The following is a 19,003-nucleotide window of genomic DNA, read 5'->3' as shown; positions in this document are numbered from 1 at the left end:
CGCATCTGAACAATGGAGAGTTAGACAAATAGTTTGAAGAATATCTTGAGATGCTAAAGGTCGATCTATTACGCAAAATATAAGGATTAACGTTGATATGTAAATTTTCCAGACAGAAAGGGCAGCCTATTAAATTATTAATAATTTTATAAATGAAAATTGTTTCTACGACTCTCTAAGGGCTTCATACTATAAAATTTTAAGTTATTATAGTAAGTAAAAAAATTTCTTTGTCTATTAAAGCGAAAATTTACTATATTTACAAACTTGCGTTGAACTCTTTCAATTTGGTCAATATATTTGTGATACATCGGATTCCAAGCCACTGTCGCATATTCTATAGTACGTTTAACGAATGCATTATATAATAATATTAATGATAATTGATTACTAAAACCCTTTGTAATTCGAGATATAAAACCTAGATTTTTTAGAGCTTTCTGAACAATGTTTTCTATATGAACGTCGAAAAGCAGTCTGGAATCCAACGTCACACCTAAATCCTTAATAAACTCCACATACTTCAAGATAGTGCCCCCGAGATAGACATCACATTTGTTTTGTGTCTGAGATGGTTTTCTGCTAAAAAGTATAGAATGACATTTTTCTGGATTAGTAAATAATTTATTTAAGGTACAGTACCTTTCAAAATTTGCAAGATCAGATTGCAGGGCACGAAAATCTGATACCTTTTTAATTTTTGTAAAGATTTTTAGGTCATTGCATATGCAAGATATCTACAGGTAGAGAAACATTGACCAATGTCATTTAAAAAAATTGAGAATAAAATCGGTCCCAAATGAGAACCTTGCGGTACTCCTGAAGTTACGGTTGTACAAGAAGACTTTACTCCATTTATGACAACGTACTGAGAGCGATTTGTTAGATAACTTTTAATGAGTTTGAGTAGGGCTCCGTGCACACCGAAATTATCCAACTTCACGAAAAGTGTAGAATGATGTACCTTATCAAAAGCCTTGGAAAAGTCGGTGTACACGGCACAAGTTTCCAGACCACTATTCATACTTTCGTTTATACTCTGAATAAATGGTATTAAGTTGGTTATTACCGATCTTTTTTGGAAAAAGATGGTGTTGGTGTTATGCCCATGTTGGTTAACATCAACAGCTTCTTTGAACTTAAAGAATAATTGTTTTAACAGCAAAGATTCAAAAAGTTACCAAAGTGACTAAGTAGAGAAATAGGCCCGTAATTCCGTACATAAGTTTTTTCTCCAAATTTAAATACTGGCACCATTTGAGCTGTTTTCCAAATTATAGGAAAATACACTTTCACTTATACTCAATAAGGGACTCTTATGTTTTAAATGAAAAACCACGCTGCAATCGATGTTTTAAGAACAGCCTACTATGCAATATTGCACACACACGTGCGGCTCACCTGGGAAGAGCCATGCAGCTCAAATGCCTAGAATATTTGCCTTATAAAAAGAGCTGAGAATAGTGACAGGCTTAGGATATAAGAATGTACGTAAAGTATGCGTTTGATAACAGTCCGTGATATATATTAGAATGCTTGGAGTGGTATGTAGAGAGTCAAGAGCAATAACATGCTGTTGAAGAAATTCATTTGCACCACACACCAACTAGATCTGATTAATTTTTTTTTATTGTTCTACTAATTAATGTTAGATCACTGCTTATTTTTCAATTTAAAAAAAAAATGCTCAATTGATAATGCTTTTTATACGTTTGAGCAATATCTAGAATGTGAGTTTAATATAACTTGCCCCATTCATCCAAGTGGGGGAAGATACAATGGAAATGGGAGAAAATTTCTCTCTATTCAGAGAGAGAGAGAGATTATTAATACCCCATTTCCAATGCGAATTCTAGATGCAATATTATTTCAGAACCATTTCCTCAGTGTTTAGAATATTTAAACAATAGTAGAATGTTCCCTGAACGATTTGTGATATTACTGTACGGAAAAAGCATTTTTTTATTCACCCCAGTAAGAGGATGAAGATGATGATGAATTTTTATAATTAATGAATTTTAAGAATTTTTATAATTAAAATAAATTTAAGTTCTGGAGAGTCGTCATAAAAAAACTTAATACGAAAATCATTCGGTATACTTGGATTTTTAAAACAAAAACATTTGTCCTTAATATTTATTTATTCATAAAAGTAGTGTTATTTACATATAATACAGGAATGCTTACAAAAATAAAAATAAATACTGTAAAATTTCATTACAAAAACTTTGGTTTTCGCTTATTTTTATTATAAAAATAAATTACTTTCGTTACTTTTCAAGCAATATAAAACGTTAACATGTAAACATTGAAATCTGAATTATATTACTTAAAAACTCTTATATAAGTAACACACCTTACAATTAACGTAAGAGTACAGAGACTATATTATACAAAAAAAATCCAAATATAAAAAATACAAAACTAACTAAAGACTAGATAACAAAGAAACTATATAAAACATAAATAGTCAACTTCTGACAAATTTTTCAGTTCAAATTAACCAAAACATTACATGCTCCAATTTACAGGAAACAATTTTAATTTGCATTTTACATGCACCTGGGAAAATTTAAACTACGTTATAAACTTAAGCTAAAAATATGATCACAGCGAGTAACTAGGTTAAACTAAACGAATATTTGAAAAAATATTTATACATAAACATTTTTTAGTATTCGGTCTGTTTAGAACCCTTGGGTGGATAGTAGCTACTTTTTTGTATCTATTATCAAAGTCGGTAGAATGGTAGGTTATATAAGGTATACAAGTTATTTACAAATTACATAGATAGATTTAAAACAATTGGAGTTTATGGTTAACTAATTTAAAGTGTAAGCTATAGTAGAGTTTAAAATTTTTATTTTATATATGTGAACACAATGTGGACATTAAAGCCTGTTAGCCAACCATGTGATTAAAATCAGTTTCATATAGGTCACCTGGTTATTTTTTGCTAAATATTGTCACTAGGTATAAACTTTATTGTAAATGTGCTATCTATTCAGAAAGGAACAACATTAAAAATGATATGTAATCTTAAACAACATCTATACAACTAACAATAAGGCACTAGGTTACTTTAAAGGCACATCATTAACAGAAATTATATTTTGTTTAATTCAGCCGATTTTGCAATAACAAACATTTTTAACAATGCCAATTTAATATTGAATTAGAAATCTAAATAATTAAAAATTAATTTCTTAAAAGTAATATATAATGTATATACTTTTAGGATAATTATTATTGATATGTGCATCTTGACAGGTTTCGTAAAAAAGGCTGCACAAACCTGGTGTGATATGAAGTGAACCTATCAGTAATAGATGTACAATATTAAATAATAATAACAAATGGATTATGCAAATTAGGCACAGTATTTTACAAAAGTTTGGAAATATAGAATAAATACGCTAGTGAAAAAACAATCCAATCAATGATTTTCTTTACTATATTACATATGTATAAGATTGTAAGGAGTTTCTTTTTATTCTATACATTTCTTTTTTGATTACCTGAAACTTTTTTAAAACATTTAAATAAAATATTTCGCCCTTGGTCCATGCTTATTTTCATTCTTAATTTATTAGAAACGCTGGTCAATGTAGAATAAAGCTGCTTTGTGTGAAACTACTCTGCAGTGTTAACTGAGAGTAGTTTTTGAAAAGTGCTCAAAGACAAATTTATTGGTTCTAGACTAAAATTACTGAAGACCACAGGCTGCACATATATACAAAAATTGACAAAGACCAAAACAAATGTCCTTGTGTCATAAATTTGTATTTTGTTCCCAAACTATCTGGTCGTATTTTTTTATTTTTTAAATTACAATAAAATTATTTTGAATTATATTTCTTGTGTTTTCTGTAACGAATTAAATATTGCATGAAATATCTTAAATCTCTCAGATGTGCCCAGACTTTTGTGGAGTACTGCATATTATTCTAAAAAGCAATTTAATCCAATGCATAAAATAATCTTTAAATAAACTATAACAGACAGTAGTGCTATAATATATTATATTTAGAAAGAAATTAAAACAACCTGGAATAAATCTTTCCAACGTTAAGATATCGATGTTTTTTTAGGGCAATCTTAAAAAAAAAATAACCAATCGCGATATTTTTAGAAGTTGTTGTAATTGACTTTGAATACAATCTATTTACTGAAAAGATCATGTCTGTAGTACTTGAGCAAATTCGTAAAAAAAATATGCTTTTAAGCCAAAACTATTAGCGCTAACAAACTAGCTATAGTGGTAAGTATAAAGATCAGAAATCCTTGCATTTCTTCAGTTCTGTTTGACCCAAAACACCACGAGGGTCTCCGGATAATTTAAAAACCTGATAACTATTGTACTATAAGTAAACTAATGTTTAAGCGTCTGCATTGATAAACTCGGACTGTAATACTTACAATTCTAAAAGAAGCGTTAAAATTTATATATTTTAGTACACTAATTCCGTCAACTTAAAATATACATAAGCGTTTTACAATTGACTCGTTTGAGTTCCATACAACTGACCAGTCAAGATCAAAAATACACATTTTCAACTTCAGTAGGTGTCTCCGGTTGCCCGTAAGTAGGACTTTCATAACCAGCTGGTTTTTTTGCTGGTTCTTTCGTTTTTTTTTCGGCACCTTCAGGATTGGCCACCCTTTCGACAACAGAATCGACCACATTGATATAAAGATCAATTTTTGTTACGTCAACATTTAACATGCTGCAGATCTCGTCCACTGCGATACTTTGGCAGGAAAGCTTTAGTCCTCGTACTGCTGAGCTTAGACAGGCTGCTGCGATTAGTGAAGGTAGTGTTTGAATTAAAGATGGCTCTGAAAAAAAGAAACAATTTTTACTTTAATTGCATTAGTAAGCCGAAATTCTGGGGTGATCATTGAGATCTCAAAAACTGTAAAAGATCTGTTTAAATTGAGCAAACTCGCGCAATTTGATTCTTATAAAAATGCCGTTTGAAAATTTAAAAAAATTCTGGAGATATCTAAACAAAAACTAAAAATCAAAATTTTGCTGTTTTTTTGTATTCATGATAATAATTAAGTAATTATAAGACGTTTCATCTTTGAACGCCCATCATCAAAGTTTTTTTTTAAATTACCTTTTTAACGATGTGTCACACTTGAATAAGAGACAAAAAAGGATTTTCTAAATTTTCGTTTTTCTTTCAAATATGTGAAATTTTTCCGGAATTATCTAGAATTTTTGAAATTTTTATACTGCATGTTAATAAGCAAGAAATTTTGAACCGAAATAGAATGAAGTGAATTATCACCACCTGATGAGGTTGAAAAGTTCTTATTATTTGACTCCATGATGAGTTAAGTCATGTGCATGAATATAAAATATAATTTTAACTGCATGTCATTACGAACCTATTTTCGTTTTGCATAGCTGTTGCATCCGTTGATCAAAGAATTTATTTAGGGTATTTAAAAAAACATAAATTTATAGTCTTAAAAAGCCACTTTGTGCCGGAGGCTGCTCCTCACCGCGTAAGTCTCTTAGACCTAGTCACTTAAAAATCTTTATGATTTAAAAATATAGTTGCTAGTCAGGCAAGTTGTTTAGGACCTCACCTTTTTCTATAAATATAATAATGTATAGCTTAAAAAGCAGTAAAATTAAATTCCTGAAAATATTGAATAATCTTAAATCCCTAAATTTACCATGCTTCTACTTTTACCTTATAATTGTAGTAGAGAAGAAGTATAAATCTAATTAAAAAAAAATGCGTTATCAAATAAATATTACATAAGGCATACCTATAACCAGTTTTTTCCAAAAATTTGGGGCATGCTTTTTAGTATAAGAGAACATTGTCCCCGAGACGGCTTATTCTTGGTATCAGACACAATGAGTGCAACCCTGGGGTTGTACAATAAGAAATAAGAAACACCTGGTATGTGCCAACGACCGAGGGGTAAGACGGGGCAGGTCGAAGTAATGTTTTCTGCTATGAAAAAGGACAATGTCTTCGTCGAGACAGGGGTCGAAGAATAGTTTTTATGCCTCTGGGGCAAATTTTATTCGGATCATTTTTTTTCCTTGGTTTAATCTTGATCTATTCTTGTGCCATTATTTATGGGATAATACGTTTACTTAGGAAGTAAAGATGCTACTAGAGAAAAACCAAGCGCAGCTGGATTTGTTTAAACACCTTGACTTGACGTTAGATTCTGATACAATTTGCAATTGATATGTATAAGTTAGACGGTGTTGAGACCGCTTTTTATTGTATTTTAGTGGCCCATAATTATTTGATTTTAGGTAGACAGAATCAAAATATACTTTCCTTGTTTTCGCTATGCAGATTGTTACAATTTTTTTTCGTGATTATTGACAATATTTTTAAAAATACAGAAAAAATAAAGTGCAATTTGGAATGGTTTTATAGAAAAAAATACAATTTTTAACAGGTCTGGCTTAAATGCTCTATTGCGATTATACGTGTCAGGTATCTACGCATAGCTAAGCGTACTTGAAACAGTACTCTAAAAAAGCTTTCAAATTATATATGAAATTAATATAATTTCAATAAATTAAATTCTCTCCACGTGGTTAGTCATCCTTAAATACTTTTACACATATTTTAAGAGTTTAAGCATATGGTCCTGAGTTACAACACGCAACGATAGCTTTTGGGGGTGGTGATAAAGCGGGAGGTGGGAGAATTTTAAAGGGTCAATTTTGACCAACACCTGACCAAAATTTTAATTTATACTTTATAATGCGGTATGTCACGTAACTAAATAAGAGGGTGAGTTTTGTCCGGGTGTGACTCTCGCACCAATTACTAAAAACAATACAAGTTTGGTTAAAGCCAATAATGGTCCCTAGGCGGAACACCTTTTCCTCTATGTGATATCAATAACGTTAAATTTGAGATGATGTCGAAAGTTAAAAGATCTACCAGCTGTCATGGCATATGCCTCCTGAAGATCTTAAGAATAATCTGGGTTTTTTTTTATTCCCTTACCGAACAAAGAATCGTAGGGTAGGTTATTGCCACTGTCACGTGCCTTTAAAGTCATTTGGGCGTCTTTTCATTTCTTTACCTTCGCCGTTATGTTCTGCTTACGTAACTTGTGATTTAATCTGGGGAGAATGCGAAGCTGGATGACAGCTGATTATTTAAATTTAATTTTTGTTACAAGAATAATCATTTTTCTATATTTCTTTTATTACAATAATGTAATAAAACAAGTGCGTGAGACATTATCAATTAGATCTTTTTTAATATTATAAAAATCCCTGTTAAATTAATTCTGACCATTTATTATAAAAATAATCCCTTACGCTGGTTATAATTCTTTGTATTAAAGTAATGGCGGCTATCTACAAACTTTTCGCTCCAATGGCTCGTGAGTTACGGTACTTAAATTATTATAAACAGTGTACGCAGACTGGTGCTGACCATCACTAATGAGATGTTTAAAATTTAAAACACTCGTGTAAATTAAATGCTTACCTTGGTTTTTAAAAAATTAATTTCATATTCCACTGCATGTTCTTCCCTGCAGATTATACTACGAACACCTCTTATTAAAAATTAGCTGATCAAGCCTCCTGCATTATTTAAAGAGTAAATGTCGCAATGGACTCCAAGATTCTTGTTTTAACATAGAGTTGAGATTCTTGTTGGTAATATAAAATATATGGATTTGACAATAATGTGAAGGTTACATGGTGCTTACGCGCAATCTAGCATTAAATATTTTCCACTCTACCGATTTCAGTTGCGTAGTTCGCATGTGGCAGCCAGAGTACTCCATGAGCAGGATCAGCTGTTCTGTATTTGTGAACAGCGATTATTGTAGTTATTTCACGTACGTCTTCTACATACGTACATATTATACGTACGCATTTCCACGCGCGTATTGTGGTTCTTAAGTTTTGGGCGAACATAGCCAGAAACATTCACATTTATATATAGAGAGATACAAAAACGGGAAGACGAATACCTTCTACAATTTTTTTAAGGTTTCCACTCAGACGTTTGTAAGGTGAGGTTAGTGAGGTGAGGTACCTCTTCTATATACGTTAATAAGTAACGCCAAAATTGTTAATGCCACTTCCACATATTTTTTTATTCCTTACTTCGAACAAGTTCTTCCTCATAAAATAAAAAAAATATAGGCGACAACAATATTATTTTATTTATACTTAATGGTTAGGCAAAGACATGTTGCAACAAGCATGGCTGTTGAACCCCTAATAAGATTGTACTATTAATGACAGCAGATGTGTACCGGGGATTCGGTCAAGTCCTTTTTTATATAATTTTAATCGTTTCGAGATCTCGCGAGTTTGATGCAAGGTGCACCATAAACACCGGACGTATAGTGTCTATATTGTAGCCACGTGGTACTGCACTGCTACCTGCCTTATGTCTACCACCTGCCAAGGTACCAATTATTTCGAATATAGGGAGGAAAAGTGCCCTGTGACGTTCTCTACTGACAAGGTTGTTTTCCTCTTTTATGGAAATTCAACACTGCTAATAATTGTTGTAGGTGTTGCAAAAGGCCAAGTGTATAATATATATGTCTTCATTGTAAATCAACAAATGTAAAAATATTAAATTAAACTGTTTGAAAGTTATAGAGTTTCTCAGTTTTTCTAATAATTGCAAAACTGTTTACCATTCACCTATTGGATTTACTGCTAAAATCTATAAATTATGAAAAGACCTACAAAGATTTTAATTGAGCGTTTTTTACTTCGAATGACTTCCAAAATTTGTAGAAAATATCAGTGACAAGTATCCCAATAAAAGAAAAAAAATAATAATAAGGGATTTATAGAAATAAAACGATCTAGACCAAAACCAAAATTCAAAATTTTTATAAAAATTGTTGAAACACAAATTCTCAATTTCTTGATAAGAAGTTTCCACCAACAGGTTCTTATTTTTTAGGTTGTTACAATAATATTCACTATGGCAACCGCTTTCAAAAAAAACCTGTTGTTTTTTCTACACATGAGAGATAAAACGTGGGTCATATGGAAAACCCAACCCCCTACCCCTATAAGTAATCTCTATTCTATTGTCACGTAAATTTTTCCGACCGATTTCAAAAAGTATTTTTTAATTGCTCGGTCATAGTGTCCGACCCCTTTCTTTAAAGTTAAAATGTCGATAACGGCTCTTGTGCTTGTGCAGCTAACCGACGTTTTTGTCTTTAAGAGACGAGGGAGCTAGTACACATATAGGAAAAAAAATGGGGAATAACGAGATGCAAATGGGGTAACGGTTGTAGTTTTTACGATCTTATAATTTGCCCAATTTATTTGGATTACGTTTTTTGATGGCGAAAGGGTGCAAGAAAGTATAATGACTAAACGGATTAGGGATGAAAGATGTAACGAGGTGTTACGTTGCCAGGAATAATTACATGGGATTAGACGCTTGACTTAAGATGTATGAAAGACAACAGACAATAAAAGATTTTAAACAGGAGATATTAAATTGATGATTAAGCATCATCTCAGTATCAACATTATATAATATTTAATAAACTTAGATAAATGATAATAAGATGGCAGTTGTTGAGCATACAACCCATGTTTTTCTATATTTACTTAGAACACTAAATATAGACGAGATAAAAATAAATTGAAAAACTCTAGAGATTCCGTTTAATTGATGACACATAGTCACTGATTTGCCAAATAATTGAAGTTACCGTGTACCCAATTAATTTAAGCATTTTGCTCCTGCACATAAGATCAACCCATTTTTTTGACCCTCAGTTACCTCACAGTGTTTTTGACCTCAAGACGGGCCAGGTGAGCCCGTAACGTGGCCGTACACCGGTTACCCCTATAAGGTCTCCAGCTCTTGTATTGACATCTTAACAATAATAATAATATTGCTAAATGCTTTTAAAAAAGTAATAAGAATTATGTCTATAAAATTTTTTGTATATGATTATATTGAAGATAATTTAATCGAGGTTAATGACGCATTGTGTTATTTACATAAATTATTTGCCAGATTTAAGAACTGAGCATATTCTGTTCTCTGGAAAAACAAAATTATAAAGTTACTTTAATAACATTTTTTGCATAAAAGACATAGTTCTTGGAAATCCATTTTAAATACAAAATATATTTTCTTCCCTCACTTATAATAATTCATGAAAAAACCTAATATACCTATATACTTCACACAAGTTTCTATCAAACGAGTCTTGTGGATCGGTTATATAATCGCGAGGTGGTCCTTATTTATCATATTTTTTTCTATTATTATTGTGTTGTAACTATAACTCTGTATCTTGAGGGCAAATAAAAGTTTTGAATTTGAATTTAGATTTCATTTATTCATTAAACTCAGTGGCAAAACAAATAACACTAGACTAGACTTTAAGAATTTGTTATATTTCACTTTTTAAAGAACATACTCTCTTTCCAAAAATATCAATATTGTCCTCATTATAAGATTTTAGAATTCTAGTAAAAAACACATAAAATCCATAATTAGCATGACGTAAAAGAAAGCAGAATATTGTAAAATCTGTCTTGATTAAAGACTGTCGAAAAAGATAGCCAGCAAGAAATACGAAAAATGATACAAGCTATTGGTCTTTCGTCTTTTTAGTTATCACATTTCACGTCAAATGCCTGCTCTATTATAGGCGTTTTAGACAATGAATCAGTTAAAACTTATAGTATTGTAGTTGTTTCTTGTTTCTTCATGTGGAATCTGTTTCTGTATAATTGGAAATAGCTTCCTACAATATGCCCACGTTTAATAAATGTGAATTTGAAGTAAAGACTTTCAACCCTTGTAATGTATAAGAAGGATTATAACTCTGAATGGTCCTGAAAATTGACTATTTTTTCTTTTTTGTTAGTCTTCACGGTTTAAAAATGGTATAAAGAACAGTTGTCTAATTTTACTGGACATACCAAATGTCGCCTTATAAAAATAATTATCGGCTCTAAAATATACCAAAGGGCCTTCCGCTGAAACTGAAGAAAGTTACTAGGGCATGAAAGAACGTTTTTTTTTCCAAATTGACTTCTTTTGGTTGTACACATGGTATCCGAGACCGTCTGCTCGTATGAATGAACGCTTACTTCCCTAGTACACGCTCGAATTGAATATTTAATACAAGTTCAGTTAATATAAGTAATAAAAACGATATTTTATCAGTAAATTAATAATTGAAAAATTAAGCTTTACAATCAAAATCCACAACACCTAACAGAATCATCCTCCCTAAAAGTTTTGGTAACCAGGTGTTGCAATAAATAAGGCACACGTCGTCATTATAGACACCAGTTTTTATATAGAGCACGTGCCGCTGCACAATCACCCCTGCAGGACGCAGAATATAGGTGTGTCTCGTGATAAGTTGAATTTCAATGCTTACAGGGTGTCCTTAACAATTAAAGTGTCAGCTGCAGGAAAATCGGCTTTTTAAAAAGTTACCCCAAAAAATTAAAGCTCTAGTATAAAGCAATTTAAATAAAGTATTGTTTTGTGTAGTTACTAGGAGGGAGAACGAAAAAATTTGAACTTATGTACACCTGGTGGGACCAATGTTACTTACAAAAAGCCAAATTAGGTCTAATTATTGATTTCTATTATTGTAGGTGAGAAACAAGAAGTAAACGCCATGAATATCAATCTGATTAAGTGTAATACTCCCAATATGTCGTGTAACTTGTAGTATGTATTGGAGCCTGTATAAATAATTTGCTTTGCTGCTGTATGCAGATGATACTACAGTACTGTGCAAGTGTATTGTTAAAGGTGGCAGGTTATTTTTATAAATACAATATAAAATAGTATTACAATTTTGTACAAACATCAAAAATTGGGATTCTCTTTCAGGCAAATAAATAGTATAAATGTTATTCTAGGGGATTCACTGAGATATTTTAAATAAACTTATTAGCTGGACGAAAACCAGATTTTATAAAAAACATGAGATATGTAAAAAAGCATCCTTTATTACACAAGCTTCCAAACATTAATTGGTTGTATTCTCAATTTACTAATATATATGTATTTAAGTACATTAATAATAGTTCAAACATCTCATTGCATATTTTGTACATATATTTCTGTATCGCTGGCAAGGACTGCCCCTTTTATGGTTAATTAGTTTTAATTTATTTCTAGACAACCTGATCAATATAATTATCTTTTCGAGAACGATGAAGTTAGTTACAAAAAACAATTTTTTTGACCATTTTTCATAGACATGCAAGAAATTATTAAGCAAATCATCTCCCCTATAATAATTTTGTGCACTCCCTCGAAGTATACGGGTTCAGGTCCAAAGTTAGTTAAAGTAATAATAAACGCTCGTCAATAATATTTTGGTTAATTTGGAGGGTTCTATCTATGACTATAAAGAAGGGAAAGAAAAAGTCGTGCGTAAGTGTAATATTTCGGTTTAGGCCGTTGATCAGTTTGGTCAAAGTGTCGAACTTATATTACGATTAATGATTTTTAACACGTGTTTCGTCCCTAAAAACTGCAACAGACCTAAATAAAAAAACATTAAAATGCTATAACCTATTCAAATTAATATATATATGAAAAAGAAGTATCTGATCAACGGTTTCTAAAATTGACATTTTTAAAGACAGCAAACTTCAGACGTGCACACAACGGACAGTTTACGGATACTAAAATTGTTTATCATTAAAAAGGTATTATTTATCTGTGCAGGAATTCAAATCAAGTGCAAGTGCTTTAACATACTCCGCCAAATGGGTCATGTTGTGAAAACTAAAATTTAAAAAAAATTAAAAAAATATACTGATGTTTATACAGAAAACTTATATTAGTTAAGCTTATTAAAGATTCAATGCGGCTCGAAATTGGAAAAGTCCTTAACACAAACTAAGACAGGGCTCCTCTTTGCCCTAGTGATGTCTAACTTTATTTAACGCCCTTTTTACGCCGGTGCTACTACGTAGTTTCGTTAAAATATAAAATAGTGACCCGAAGATTGGCTAAAGATATTAGATGGTTAGCCAAATTTGGTAAGGCAAATTTGATTTCGGGAACTTCCGAGCTTCTAAACTTCTCCACCATGCTTATAAATTCTTTTACCCTCGTAGAAGGCATTACTACCAGATTGACCCACATAAATTGCTGGACAGTCACTACAATGTAGTGCATACACCCCCTAATCAGATAAAATATTGTTTTGGTTCCTTTACCTTAACAGTGTTTTTATTTAGAAGTTTGTTGTCTTGAAAGAAATGGTTAAATCAATATAATAATATACATTTAAAAAAAAAGAGACCTTGAGATATATTTTCAAAGTAAGAAATAGATCTGAAATTTAGTTGAAACTAAACAAACTATATTTAAATTTTTTCATGTAGTCTGCTATTAAAGACTTCTGACATTTATTACTTTTTGTGCTACATAGTCTGCCGTGCTTTAGCTTGCTAAATTTTTAAACTACTCTTCAAGATCAAAATGGAAACTGCATTGTTTCTATTTTACAACGAAACCGAAACAAACACATTACGCATAAAATTACCAAATCCTGTTACAGCCGAACTAGCAGGACCACCGGCAGATGCACACTCTCTATTATTATTTTGACATGTTTTTATTTTGTATGTCCAGGTGCAAATCAGGCGTCCACCGAAAAGGTGTACGACATGCCTACGTAGTTGGTTGGTGCAACAACTGGGTCTTTTAAAAATGGCGAATTTAAAGGGCAGGAAAGTGAGTTTATTGATGCAGGACATCTTGCAATTGCTTTATGGTAATCTAAAATAGGGTGAACGGAATAAAGGGTTTAGTCATAGTACCTAATATTATACATTATTAACAAGTTAATGTTATTATAGTTTTAAATGCTTTGATCTCTAAGAGGCATTTACTATGATTATTTATATATAATTTACTTTATTTATTTTCATTTTTCGAACAGGCCAGAGCCCAATTACCTCAAAATTAAAATTAGCAATGGTAAAATATAACGCATAATAGTTTTTTAATTATTAAAAATTATTTAACAGAGGCAGAGTTGAACTTAAATTACAAAATGTAATACAAAGTAAAATAAAATTCTGAGTAATTTAAAAAAAAAAAGATACATACAAAAAAGGAGATAGTCAACTTATCCTCCAGCGACTGCCAAACTCACTGTATAATAATCCCCGTGATCACCTGTGAAACTAGGTGCCTCAAAGAGCATTAGTTTTTGCGCATGATAAAAATAGGATCTTGATATTCAATGTTAGTTCTGGCATGATCAACAACAAAAGTAACATTTGTTCTGGAGGAAGGGCGCGGCACTAGCAAAGAAATGTGACTAAGAAGAATTGGAAAGTCTAGGTGACCACTGAGCAATTTCCACAAGAATGCTACAGAGTGAGTCTCTCTCCTCAAAACAAGAGCTTCTAAGTTGAACCGAGATACCAGATGATTGGTATTATAACCTCTAACTGGATAGGTACCATCTTTTCTAACAATAAGATATTTCAAAAAGCGCCTTTGGATGTATTCAAGGGAGTTAATATGGTATTCATAAGATGGATACCAAACGAGAGACCCATATTCGAGCTTGGATCGAGCCAAAGAGAAATAGAGCATTATCAAAGAAAATGAATTTTTAACAAGCCTGCAGTTTCGATTAATAAAAGCCAATAGTCCTAAGGAAGCAGCTACTCTATATGATCAATATGAGGGAAGAATGTAAGCCTATCTTCAAAAATAATGCCGAGGTCGTTTCAGATCGTCAGCATAGGCTAGTTTGCAGCAAGTGATACTTGAAATCACGTCATTGACTTACAGGTTAAATAGTCGTGGACCTAGATTGCCTAGATTAGACCTTAATAAAATTTCGTCAAATTGTTGACAACCAATCAGATAAGAAAAATTAAAAATTCCTCACCTTTTCTAGTAAGATGTAGTGATCTATTAGGTCAAGGCTTTGTTGAAGTCTTGTATATATTACATCAACTTGGGTTTTTTCATCAATGGCAGAGAGAGAAATCGGGACAAGGTACAAAGATTGGTTATACATGATCTTTTAGTAACGAAGCCATGTTGATCTATCAGTAGTTTCGATTGAACTTGAGGAAATATGGAATTGTAAATAATAATCTCAAAGATTTTGGAAAAGTTATATAGAAATGATATAGGACGATAATTTTCAATATTCTGTATGGTGATCTTTCTTTGTGTATGGGAAGTACTTAGGCAGTTTTCCAAATAAAAGGAAACTGGGTGGTTTTGAGGATTCAGTTGAAAAGATGATATAAAGGGTAGAAAAAAACTGGGAATTCTATTTGGCCCCACTGTCATTTTTTTTATGTTTTGCCTGCAGCTGCAATTTTATCAGCAGATATTGACGGGGAGCCTTCAACATAATCCGAGGAACCAGAATAAGAATAGGTATCATCTGCTCGATTAGAATCTTTATATGCCGTCTGAAGAAATATGCAATGCTAAAACAATATTCCTCAAAACTTCTTAATGTAAACTGTTGCTGGCACCAAAGACTGGTCCGTCCTTGCCCTAATAAAGGACCAAAAAGAGGGAGGATCCTCAGAGATTGCTTCATCTATTCTAATGACACAGCTTTTGAAGGTCTCCCGAGCTTGATATTTTATTGTTTGTCGTAAAAAATTAAATTTGCGGCTATAGCATCAGTACGATCACATTTAAAATACCGATATTTTCTCTCCTTTTTAAAAATAATGTTAATTATGTTTTTGGAAAACCATACTGGAAACCGCCTACGTCGCTGATGCTTCAAAGGAGTTGTAAATGATTTTATAAAATTCACTACAGTATGCCTTAACGTTATTACAACATAAAAACCTGTACCAGTCAGTATTAGATTACATACATAAGTGGAAAGTTGGTCTCCCTAAAGTTAAATTAAGGCAGATTGCTTTTCTGTATTGTGGTATTTGAAATGTGAGGTAGAGCAGCTTGCACAGGAAGCTGCAGCTGCATCAAGGCAAGATGATGCAAGTCCTCATTTAGTAGTGGAACCTCATTCTTGCTGACTTCAATATTAACATTTGCAAAGACTAAATCAAGAAACCTGCCATTCATGTTCGGAACACGGTTGTATTGTCCGAGTCCAAGAATTTCAGAGACGTTATTTAATAGTTTACTTTTTATTATTTGGAATACACTTGGAAACGTAGTAATAAGTCGGTTGGAAACAAGTAGATCTAAGGAGGTTATTAACTCACAGAAAGTCTCGAAAAATGACTTCAAATTAATTAAACTTTCGGGTTTTAAACAAACTTTTTATTTGTCCAAAAAGAAACAAGTAAACCAAGAAATGGCAAAGCATATCTATGTCATCTGAGGGAGAGCGTCCATTAGAGAGAAATAAGCATATCTACCATTTGTTTACGTTATAATTTTCATAACTCATGATTGCCATAAGATCCAGAAAGTAATTACTTTAACTCTCACAACTTTGTAAACATACTTTAACTTTCACAACTCTCTCTCTCTCTTCTACTACCTGGAAGAAAGAGTTGACTGAAAAAAAAACTTCGAAATAACTACAGCCATGATAACTTTAAGTATGCAAAAAATTGAGATGCATTGAGACTGTACCGATGAAATCCACGGACTGAAAAATAATACAAAGAAAATTCGTAGATGCTCTTGATGGAAGATTTGAGTGGACCTCAACTATGCCAAGAACAAGTTATCTCAACTAAATGAAATACACATTTAAATACATTGCCTCGAATACCACCAAGATAACGTTGCCTCATTGTTTCCATGTGATTTTATCCCAATTGTTTTTAGCAAATTATATTTGACAACAAAGATATTATAACGACTCTATCAGGAACCCAGTAAGCTTATCACCTCCCAATCCCAAATAAACTAGTAAGCTTTATTACTCAGGACCTATTCAAAACGCACTATGGCTGCTCGCTAAACATCTGCTGTTGTGTCCTGCTAGTAACAAAGTATAAAAAAATAAAAGGTATCGGAATGTTTGGCACGTAAGAAAATATCCTTCTTTTGCGTGTTTATGGGCCGTACTTTAGTAGAAGTACCGGAGTTAAACACACAGGTACAACATACATACAGACGCGCGGTGGTTCGGAATGAGAACAGATCGGAGAGTAAAGAAGTTACAAGGTCTAACGTCTGGTCATATTTTAGGCCATGTATGGTAATTAAATAGGTTAATAATGAAGACGATGAAGTATAATTTTAATATTTATAATTCATTGTGTTCATTTATGAAAAAGTTTCCTATACAATTTGAATTTAGATAAATTTTCTTAAGTTAAAGTTTTAAACGTTTTGAATTGCTCTAAAGCATTCAATAATGTAGTTAAAAATTCAAACTGTAAATCTGAACATTTAGTTTAAAGTAATAAGAAGAATAATTCTTAACTTCGCAGTGGAATGCAGATGTCTAAAAAGATGTCTGGAATGATGAGTCTAAAATCGAAAAGTTTAAGATAGTTACAAGAAGGGTTAAAAAATGTATTTTTTAATTTTATACAAAACATGTTTTTTGTTTTAAAATTTAACGTTTTAAACAATAAGAAAACATTGATTAATTCATATTTTTTATTAATTGTAATCATTAATCAATATTTAAAGTCCGAATCTGTACTATACCATTAGCATGGTAGCGTTCTATGACAAATATAAATGAGACAGCATTGGAACTGGCTTAACAGCTATTGCATTGTCAGCCGTACAAAAGACTCTTTCATATCACATGGTTTAGTCCATTCAAAACTACGCAATCGGCCAGGTCATGTCAAGGCTGCTGGTTAGTTTTAAAGAGCTCAATTCCATCAATGACGATGTGATTGGTGACAGTGATTACTGATCAGGCTGATTATTACCCGTGAAACAGTCTCAGAAATTTGATTTGAAAACATTTGTTTAATTTATGAGTTTTTAACACAAGAAAATGTTTAAAACAACCCTGAATTCAAGGATCTTTTCTGGGTAATTTACTTCAAAGTCGACAACGCGTTTGTGGATTTTTTTGCTGCCGATCAAAATATATAATAGTCGTTCTTATGAAAGAACAATCTTCAATAAAAAAACTAACCTAAGTTTTATGTTTAATCAAATAGTGGTGTCGATAAGACTAATTAGTGTATATCATTTTTGCATGTTTACATAATACCCGGGGTCAGAACAGCCGAATAAGCTTTTATATTTTAAGAATTATTTTAAGAATATCGCATAAATAGGTTACAGATAACTAGTTCTTCGAGTTGTATTTCCGTATAACAACAGCAAGCATTCTTATAATAATCTGCAAATTATTTAGATGTACTTTTTTCCACTTTACAAGTATTATTCCTTTTTTTCATATCAGAAGTAAAAGGCGATTTAAAACCTTAGGGGTTAAAGTACTATTACAACTTTTATTAAAATTATCTGAACACATTTTTTTACAATACTTTTGATGAAAAAAGAATCTATGTGTATATGCATATACCTATTTAAGCAAATGAAATATAGGGATAACTGTTAATTAATGTGCTTAAGATAATAAACAAAAAAATATATTTAAAAAACAAGAAATATATCATAAGCATACTGGCATAAGTTCATATGAAAATATATTATTTAAAAAAATATATAAATTAACATATTTTTATCTATTTTAAATAATAGGAAATTTTATATATGAACTACCTCGACTAACATTTATTGGGGTATCGACCTAGTCAACAATTTAACTTTTTTTTTGATATTTGACTATGTAATGAACTTTTCCGAATTTTTAATAAGCAACCCTATGAAAAGATACATATAAAGCAATATTACTATTAAAATTATATTTCACAATTACATTATCGAAAGTTAAATACAAATCTTAATTTATAGCTGTCAATCTCTCAAAATCTCTTTAAAGAAACGTTATATATTATTCGAATTGTTTATTGAAAATTTAAATTAAATTTAAATATTTATAAAATTTATGGTTTTGCACTAAAAAAATATGTAGTTTTACTTTCCACATATAT

The 19,003-nt window shown here is 31.4% G+C and overlaps 1 protein-coding gene across 1 annotated transcript in view; it reads right to left on the bottom strand.

The window, feature by feature from the left end:
* Window positions 1–2,233: 2,233 nt before the first annotated feature.
* The window catches only part of LOC126737730 (G1/S-specific cyclin-D2), a 42,994-nt gene continuing 26,224 nt past the window's right edge, over window positions 2,234–19,003 (bottom strand). The window contains exon 4 of the mRNA XM_050442742.1: window positions 2,234–4,839. Within this exon, the coding sequence (XP_050298699.1) occupies window positions 4,538–4,839 (302 nt within the window). The 3' untranslated portion in view covers window positions 2,234–4,537. The remainder of the gene's footprint in view (window positions 4,840–19,003) is intronic.

The sequence above is a fragment of the Anthonomus grandis genome, chromosome 6, assembly GCF_022605725.1.
Source record: "Anthonomus grandis grandis chromosome 6, icAntGran1.3, whole genome shotgun sequence".
NCBI classification, from domain to species: domain Eukaryota; kingdom Metazoa; phylum Arthropoda; class Insecta; order Coleoptera; family Curculionidae; genus Anthonomus; species Anthonomus grandis.
The sequence above is the reverse complement of the archived record's forward strand: the minus strand, read 5'-3'. Positions and strand labels throughout refer to the sequence as shown.